At 31.5% G+C, this 9,561-nt stretch overlaps 1 protein-coding gene across 1 annotated transcript; it reads right to left on the bottom strand.

The window, feature by feature from the left end:
• Positions 1-858: 858 nt before the first annotated feature.
• LOC114316849 (uncharacterized protein C24B11.05) lies at positions 859-4,317 on the bottom strand. The gene is made up of 9 exons (XM_028263531.2): positions 4,116-4,317; positions 3,055-3,130; positions 2,912-2,977; positions 2,722-2,819; positions 2,594-2,631; positions 2,191-2,278; positions 1,777-2,103; positions 1,616-1,681; positions 859-1,485 (listed from the first exon to the last, which is right to left on the bottom strand). The coding sequence occupies exons 2-9, from the start codon at positions 3,113-3,115 to the stop codon at positions 1,333-1,335; spliced, it is 897 nt and encodes a 298-aa protein (XP_028119332.2). The 5' UTR covers positions 3,116-3,130; positions 4,116-4,317; the 3' UTR covers positions 859-1,332.
• Between the last annotated feature and the right edge of the window lie 5,244 nt (positions 4,318-9,561).

Here is a 9,561-nt window from a genome sequence, read left to right as displayed (position 1 = left end):
TATGTAGAGACAATTGATCATGTCATTTAACTCAATAATTATAACCTGTGTTACATGGACTCGACATTTTGGGGTGAAGTACTCGTGTCGACACGACACGACACGGGTGCAGGTGTGGGACCTGTGTCGGATTCACGTGTTCTCTCTCGGACACGGCTCTTTACAGACATCAAAAGAGATGAAAGAGAGAGAGAAAGAGAGAACTTGGTCACCTGTCGAAATGGCGAAGACATCGATCGCTGCTTCGACATGCTCGATCTCCATCTCCTACTTTGTCTTCTCTCTCGTCTCTCGATCTCCTTCTCTGTCTTCTCTCTCGTCTCTTGTCTCTTGATCTGTTGATCTAAAATAAAAATAACTTATTTGATCATATATAATATAATTTATTTTATATCTAAAATAATTTTTATTTGTTATTTATATAATATAACTCATCTTCATATAATAAATATATATTTTTTAAAACAAACTATTTAACGTATCTCCGTACCCGTATCCAAATTTGGATATATATTCACGTATCTTTCATTTTTAATTTTGAAGTATCCGACCCTTAGATACGCACCTGCACCCGACATCCGTACCCGTGTCCGTGTAACTTAGATTATAACAAACCAAAAAAAAAAAAAAACACAAAACACAAAACAAAAAACAAAAAAGAAGCTCAATAATTATTCACTAAACCTCCAAGACATCCTCATTAAGTCTTTCATATGAGCAGCCTGTACATCTGCAACCGTCCAGGCACATCATAACCATTTGTTAAGTAGAGACGGGGGGGGGGGGGGGGGGGGGGGGGGGGTTGTGTTCATTTTCGACCTTATCTCCTTAGCCCTTACTTTGCTTAGAGTAAAATAATTGATACACCAATAATCTAAACAATTTTATTATCACGCGCATCAGCAAGTCATTATACAAATGTGTCATGTGATTGGCATGCGTTGCAGCACAATTTCCTGATTATTATACATCACAAATGATCATGACTACTGAGAGTAAAAAAACAAGGTAATTTACACGATTTATGCAAGACTAAATTTTTAATTGATTAATAAACACGGTTTGTGCAAGACTAAATTTTTAATTGATTACTAATCACAATGAACATCTACATCATTCAATGATACGACACAAACTGGGGATGACAATCCCATGAACTTGATTTTCCCCGTTGTAGAAGTAAACATCGGTTTGAATCATGGAAACAGCCTCTTCACGTGTGGCGGTAAATTCGAATATTCTGATCCTTCCCACACTTTGTAGTAGTGGAAGTCTCGTGCATTGGGCTGCCTTTTTATACAAAAGGAAACTTCGTTGACTCATTAGTTTGTTTTAAGCTGTCACGGGTGTCTCCACTGTGATTTTGCCAGGGTAACTGGCTTCTGACATCTTGTCACCATCCCAAAGTTCTGGCAATGCTTCCTTGATGTTGTGGATGCTTTCTAATGCATAATCCGCACATTTAGGTCTATTTGAAGTGCCAACCTGTATACATAATTGTGTGACAAAAGGCATCGGATTAACTACCAGATTGGCATAAATTGTCCATTATTGTTCATTATTAGTGTAAGCAGGCAAAACCATCTTTTCTTGAAAAAGATTTCCAACAACTTACCAGCACGGTATGCAGACCTACACGCTTTCCAGATTGTATGTTGCGGACACTATCATCAAAGAATAGCTGAAACAGCAACAATGAAATCCATGAGTACAACAAAAAAAGTAACTAATTTCAAAACACTACGATTCAAAATCGTAAGTTCATGACTATCTTACTGTTCTCAGGGGGTTAATGTTGGCTATCTTGAGAGCTCGTTCAATGGCGTGTTCTGATGGTTTACAGACAATTGGTGTCTTTGGTAATCCTGACTCAGGATTAGGTTGAGAAAAATGTCCAATAATGTCAAATATTCCATTGTTATGGGTGGGACTAGTAGAGGCTAATGTTGAGCCCATGAACTCAATTTCATCTTCATCATCAGATATGGCACTCCTGTGAATGGGATTCAGAGTCTCAAAGCAGATAATCCCTTCAAAACAGTCTTCCAACCCAAGTCTACTAAGAGCCTTAGCAGCATGGACCTTGTCTGCATTTGTGAAGATCTAAAAAGAAAAGAAAAAGAAGAGGTAGTAAGTAAACAAATCAATACTTTCCAGGTGAAGGATCCATATTTGTGACAAGGGACGTACAACTTTCCGAATAGGCAAGCTGAGCAAAAGATTTCTAAGAATGGGGTCTGGTTTTAGATTCTCATAAGGTAATCTCCCATGAACAAAACTGCAGAACAGGGAAGTGAAGACCCTTGTCAGAGACAATCCACAAAAATAAGGGACAAAAAAGACCAATAATAACAATCAATAATAATGCAACCAAATTCAGTTAGTGAATCTGTGTCTACCCATCACAATGCACTTCCAACCGCATATGATAACGTGTTAAGCTTCCTATGTTTGGGATTCTCACCATATCATATGGTTGAGAGTACATTAGGGAATGGGATTTCAGGGACAAAAATTTTGGCCCATTGGTGACATATGGAATCCAAAATTTTAATATCCAAATCTGGCCACAATTGAAAGAGGGCTTCCTCACCTATGGTATTCATCATAGTCAAAGTCATAGCCGATTGCCTGTAAATGAATAAAAAATTACTCAGAATTACTACAAATGCTTGTGGATTAAAATTTACGGAAACGATTGAAGGAACTAAAAAGCCATACCCTAAGACCTGCCATTGTTGTCCCATAATTCTTGTACAGTAAATTACCCAAATTGAGGATTTTGTTCTTGTCTATGCTAAGCTTTTCAACCATGTAATCTGGAAAAACGCAACCAGATTAAGGTTAAAAAGAAGAGAAACAATTAACATTATAGAAAAGGAGCAAAGGAACAAGAATGCCTCAAAGTTACCTTTGATGTTCTTGCTACATTCAGATGCCAAACCAGAACTAAGTGGGTAGAGAGTATCATCTAAATCTGCATAAACACAGCTAATTAGCCTTACTGCAGATGCTGCAATTTTGCAGTGACCAAGTTTCTGAACAGGAGCTTACCAAATAGAAGACAGTCATATTTTGGTCTCTGAACCATCCGGTAGCAGTCCTCGAATTCCATTTTGATCTAAAAACACTTCAGAAAAGAATGGAAGAATGTGAGGATTACGGATCAGGATGATTTAAACCCACCCAAACTCATGTGAATATTCACTTTACAGCCTATTGAGTTATACTACCACCAAAAGAATAAAACAAACCCCCTTTTTTTGGGGGGTAAGGCTGTGTTGAATTTGTGAATGGAAAATCTACAACCACCACTACATATTGAACCAAGAAAGTTGGACCAGGTCCAGAACTTGAGATTCACATACTTTTTGAGGTTCACAATTCAAAACATTGTATCTAATCGAGAAAAGAAACCTCCAAAGATTGATAGAGACATTATGATCTAACATGGTATAACAGCTATGTTCTCCTCTATTATTTTTGTCATTGTCCACTATGTTTTATCTGTCTTCGTGCATATTATTCTCTCAATTTGTTTGTTTCTTCGCGTGCGGATACACATTGTTACGTCCGTTTACTAGTAGCTTAAGGTTTTGGGACTAGTAATAATCAAAGCACAACAATTATTTAATCAAAGTTCATGTGGTAGAGTAGATGAACCTCTTTCCATTTCATATCTGGACTTGAAGAACCATGTTACAACTCGAACAACGTTTTTATTAGATTAAAGAAGCAAGAAAGTAAGAGAAAAAGTTCAAGAGAAAAAAAGAAGAAAGAAAGAGAAAGAAAAAAAAAAAAAAAGAAGAAGAAGAAGAAGAAGAAAAGGGACAATATTTTATATGAAAACAATTAGCAGGAAAAATAAACAGGGGAGTATCAGTGAACTGAAAACGAATGAAAATCTCTCAATTAAAAAGGGGAAAGAAAAAAAATAAAAAAATCATAACCATAATCGTCACCAAAACCCCTAAAAGCTTTAACTTTTTCTCAATTAAGACCAACAATTGGAGACCCATTAACACGAAATTACAACACAATATCAACACAGAGTGAAAAGAAAATCAAACAGCATGGAATAGAAAAAATGCACAGAGCTCAGAGACAGAACGTACCAAGTTCAAGAAACGAATGCTGGAGAGAGAACGCGAACTCTAGAGAGAGAAAACTTATGGGAAAGCACAATGCTGGAGAGAGAGAGAGAGAGAGAATTATGCGGTGTGAGATTGAAGGATGCAGGGGAGAGGGAGAGGGAGAGGGAGAGGGAAGGAGGATGAAGCAGGGCATCGGTTTAAATAGGCGAACCGTTGAGTCTTTTTTTACCAAAATAAAAATAAAAATATATAAATAAATAAAATAAGTATTTTTTTTTTGGATAAATTACTAATTTACTTGAAATTTATCTAAAATATAAATTATCTTTTGTAGTTTAAAAAATTATAAATACTCTATTATCAAAATTTTTGATTTAACAAAATTGAATAAAAAAAATAAAATCCTTAACTTTTATTTTATAAAATAATAAAATTATCTGAATTATTAATTAAAATAAAATTTTAATATCATTAAAATCTGTTAATTAATTTGATAATTTATTAATAAAAGAAATCATTTATTATGAAATTAAAAATCTCATAAGTAAAATATAATTTTTAAAATTATAAAAAATAATTCGTATTTTAAATAAATTTTAAAAATGTATTTATAATTTATTTTTAACTTTTTTATTAATTAGATGATTTTAATTTTGATAAGTTGAAGGCGTGTTTGGAAGAAACTAATCAAGATGGCGTACGTACTCTGTGACTTCATTTCTCTTGAAATTTCTAGATTGCCCTTCGTCGTTTTGACTTGATTCGGTCCAAAATGACTCAATTGACCCTGGAAGAAGTTATCAATTGCTTGCTAGATAATGTGTGGGATTTCAATTATTTGACCACGTGGCCGATTGATGGTAGAAGCTTTCTTTAAATGACCAAAATGTCCTTGTGCCCCCCTCAAAAGCCTTTTTTAAAATAAAAAATTAGTATTCACAAATTTTTTTATTCATAATGAAAATAATGACTCTTTATTATAAACTGATAGATTCAAAACGCAATCAATTTATAAGTTTTTTTTTTTATAATTTTTTGTTGTTGTGAATATTATCTTTAAAAAAATTTCTTTAACATGACAAATAGTTTGGTTGAGCCTCTCTCCTTATGAAGTATAATATATGTAAAGTTCTTACATATAGCATATATATCTGATTTATTATTATTATTATTTACTTTTATTTTTATAAAAAAAGAAAAAAAGAAAAGAAAAAAGAAGAAGCTACTATCTATTCAAGCCAAATATCATAGATCAAAATGTTGTGATGATGATCTATTCAAATTAGATCGGACATTTATTTCTGTCCCATAAATTTGGAAATGAAATTTTATAATCAATTGTGTTATTTTTTGGTTCAAATATTATGGATTAAATTGTTTTGTGCAAATTGTGTGATCAAATTTTAAAGGGTTTGGTTATGGTGTGCAACTTACACCTTACACCTTATACCTTACACTTACACTTACACCTTACACTTACACCTTTTGTAAAAAATTAAACCTTACACTTACACCTTTTTTGAGGTTGCACACCATATGCAACCCACTTACACCTTACACCTTACACTTACACCTTACACTTACACCTTATACTTATACTTACACCTTATACTTACACTTTTTGTGTAAGTGGCACATGGTGTGCACTTGCACACTTAAGAAAACTCCAATTTTAAATTCAGACTAATTTGTTAAATGGTTATGGGGCATTTTAGGTATAAAATGGAAATAATAATAAACAATAAATTGTTACCTTCAAATTTTGAATGAAGAATTTAAGAAAGATACAAAGCATATGAACCAAAAATGCTAGACTGTTTCAACCATTCTCTTGATACAAGAAATGAACGTATAGAATCTTAAGAGAATATGCAATCATAATCCTTATCTAAAATATTTCATTCTAATGTTAGAATGCACATTTGAAGTAACAAAGAGCTTGTTTGGCATAAAAAAGTCAAAGGTTTTTTGGTTAAAATAGTTATAAAAAGATAAAATAGGGTTTTTAGTCCAGTACTACAAAATATCACATCCAACTCATAATCATTTTATTTTTTCTCTCACAAAAGTTAAAAAAGTAAAAAAAATCCTATTTTGAATGAGTGTTTTTAACTTTAGGCTAAAATAGCTAAAAAATCAAAAAACCAACCCACATCCCAAACGAACCCAAGATAATAACAACTTATTATTTTTACAGTTTGAATGATTTTTTTTTTTTAAATGACAGATCATATTAAAATCCTAGACTGGTTCAACAATTCTCTCTATAAGAAACTAATGTATAGAATATTTAAAGAATCTGCAGTCATAACCCCTATCTCAATAATTCCAATATTAGATTGTACATTTTTAAAATGATGAAAAACAAAAGACTTCTCTTAATGAGTTCCAAAACAAACCATTAGTGTTATTTTTTAATAGGATAAATTACACAAACGGTCCTATAATTTAAGACTTGTGTTATTTTAATTTCTAACTTTTTAATTGTGATATATTTGACCATAAATTTTGAATCTTGTTTCAAGGGTAAAATCGTCAATTTGATCAAATATGAATTAATTTGACAAAAATAAATGTCAAAAATTTATTTTTAAATTTTTTAAAATTATTTTTACACACTAAAGATAAAATTATGTAAAAGTAATATATCTTTTAGACGCTTATTTATTTATTTATTTTACTAAATTAATTTTTATTATGTGTTTGGATAATAATTACGTAATGGGTGGTTATTTTTATTTTCATTAAATTAGTTTTTATTTTTCGAAAAGCCAAATATGGCAATAGCTTTGATATCATTATGAAACCAATCCATTAAATCAAAAAATTAAAAACTAAAAACATTTCATATATTAAATATATAGATTACACATTAAAATTCTAACAACCAACCCATTATATAATCATCATCGAAACACATAATAAAAATTAATTTGGTAAAAGAAATATATAAATAAATATTTAAAAGATTTATCAATTTTACATAATTTTATCTTTTTTGGGTAGAAATAATTTTTTAAAATCTAAAAATATTTTTTTGACATTAATTTTTATCAAATTAGCTTATATTTTATCAAATTGATGATTTTGCCCTTGAAATTAAGCAAAAAATATTTTCAATTGTACTTATTTGAAATAAGATTCAAAATTCAAGGTCAAATGTGTCATAATTGAAAAGTTAAAAATTAAAGGGACATGAATTCCAAACTATAGGGACTATTGGTGTAATTCGCCATTTTTAATAATATATAGTTAAATTTGTTTCGTACGCCTTTATCTTTAATTTATTTCTAAGACCATCTCCAACGGTTCATCAAACCTGGTATCAAATTCAAAATTTGATGAAAAAACCACTTTTTTGAGCTCCAACGGTTTCACCAAATCGATATCAAATTGAGAATTCAACAAATCTTTTACCAAAACGAGAACAGGGGAGAACAGGCGAAGCATTTCACCAAATCACTATTCCTGAAGCATTTCACCAAATCACTATTCCTGACCGTTGGGAGAGACCAACTGGTCAACCAGCCGGTTGCCCGGCCGGTTGACCAACCGGTCGACCGTATAAAGGTTCAAACGATTCGAAGAAAAGGTTCAAATAGTAAAAAAAAAAAAAAAAAATTTTTTTTGCCTAACCGGTCGAGCCGGTCGACCACTAAAAGGTTCAAAAAGTTCAAAAAAAAATTAAAAAAAAAAAAATTTCGCTTAACCGGTCGACCAACCGGTTGTCCTCGGCACAAATTTGATGAAAGTGCATCGTTGGAGCGAGTGGTATCAAATTTGGTAAAATGGATCATTTTTAACTCAAATTTAATAAAAAATCTGATTCACCGTTGGAGATGCTCTAAATGGTGACGGACAATGTTCAAACTAGATATGGTGTCGTTTGCGAATAATTTCTTATAGTAATTTTTTTGGGGGTGGTTTGGTTAATGATTTTTAGTCGTATAAAAAAATGTGAAAAAAATGATGTGAAAAAGTTAAATTGAGAATATATTATTCTTTATACACTAGTAGAAATTGGCTTTTTTAAATGCGTGCTAAACATGCCAGTTTTTTTTTAATTTTTTTAACTAATCTTTTCCCAAACAAAGTCTAATTTTGGGCATTTTGGGCATAAGGCGAGTAGAATCCCAATCTTTGGTTTCATACACAGATATGGACACTTCTGGACACATGATTCATCTAATTGGACTTAACCTAAAGACATATTTTAATGGAGAAGCCAACAACATCTTGGCATGCAGGTTTTATAAAACTAAAACAAAATTGGGTTTAACTTCCAATACGTTTATTTGGCACTTCCTTCTTGACTCGTGTGTCACCTCTAGGGTTGTGCAAAATACCGCATAATCCGTTAAAATTACATCGATCTGTATTAATTCGTACCGCTCTAACCGCTAACTGCGGTTTAAACTTTAAAATTTATAATTCACCAACCGAACCGCTTCGCTCCGCTATAGTTAATACATATATAGTTTTTAATCTCCAATGAAATTTCAATATAAAAATGAGTATGAGAGAGATTTAAGATATAAATTTATTACAAATTAATAATTATATATATGAAACATATTATGTAAAATTACTTTGTATTTTATATCTAAAAAATATTATACAAATTAGTATTATATATTATACAAATATATGATAATTGGTTAGAATATTCTTCAATCTGTCAATCCGCCAAAAACCGCCTAAACCGCAATTTGTCAATCCGCCAATCCGCCAACCCGCCATGTGATTTGTAATTCTACTCTTAAACCGTCCGAACCGCACCGCGCACACCCCACCTCTCTTGCCTTTCCTCTATTTTTAACTAAACCTAACATGTGTTACCTTTCTTGTATAATAGTTAGAAGGAAGCTTCCCTTCACTTCATGGTTGTTGGCTTACTTTGGTTCAATTCTTGTGATTGGAATCATTCAGTTTTTAGTGTTCGTTAAGCAGATTATTTGTGAAAAAAAATTAATTTAATCGGTTATTAATAGTTACATAATTGTATCAAATTTGTTTTTATAAAATAGATGGTTTATTTTCAAAATCATTCGTAGCATCCATATTTTAAAAATAAATATAACCTAATTTTATAGTTATTGATATCCGATCAACTTAATTTTTTTGCTCAAATAATCTTATTATTAGAGTACAATAGAAGATGAATTATTAAAATCACCAAGATAAGTCTAAAGTGAGTTCACGACCCATGAACTGAACTATATAGTTCAATTAGTGGACTAGAGGGAAACTGATCCCTAATAATAATATAGAATGTTTTATTTAATCCAAGCATACAGGTGTTTATACATATATATATATATATATACATACATTCTTGGAGGCAAATGGTCATACTTCTTTCATTGTTCCTGTTCACATTACTGTCAAACAATGCATAACATGGATGATATCTTTGTTTTTGTTACTCTTTTTTTTTTTTTTTTTTTGGGTGAGGGTAGGTTCGAGG

The sequence above is a fragment of the Camellia sinensis genome, chromosome 3 (genome assembly GCF_055761805.1).
Source record: "Camellia sinensis isolate YWXY chromosome 3, ASM5576180v1, whole genome shotgun sequence".
Lineage (NCBI taxonomy): Eukaryota > Viridiplantae > Streptophyta > Magnoliopsida > Ericales > Theaceae > Camellia > Camellia sinensis.
Note: the sequence above shows the minus strand (reverse complement) of the source record. Positions and strands in the feature narration are given on the sequence as shown.

What these genes read in the sequence shown, in the direction of transcription:
- LOC114316849 (XM_028263531.2), bottom strand. Translation starts at nt 3,115, where the DNA reads ATGGAATTCGAGGACTGCTACCGGATGGTTCAGAGACCAAAATATGAC. An exon ending in GACTATGATGAATACCATAG is followed by an intron (nt 2,279 to 2,593) that starts GTGAGGAAGCCC and finishes CCTGTTCTGCAG; the next exon opens with TTTTGTTCATGGGAGATTAC. An exon ending in TAGGTCTGCATACCGTGCTG is followed by an intron (nt 1,486 to 1,615) that starts GTAAGTTGTTGG and finishes TTATGTATACAG; the next exon opens with GTTGGCACTTCAAATAGACC.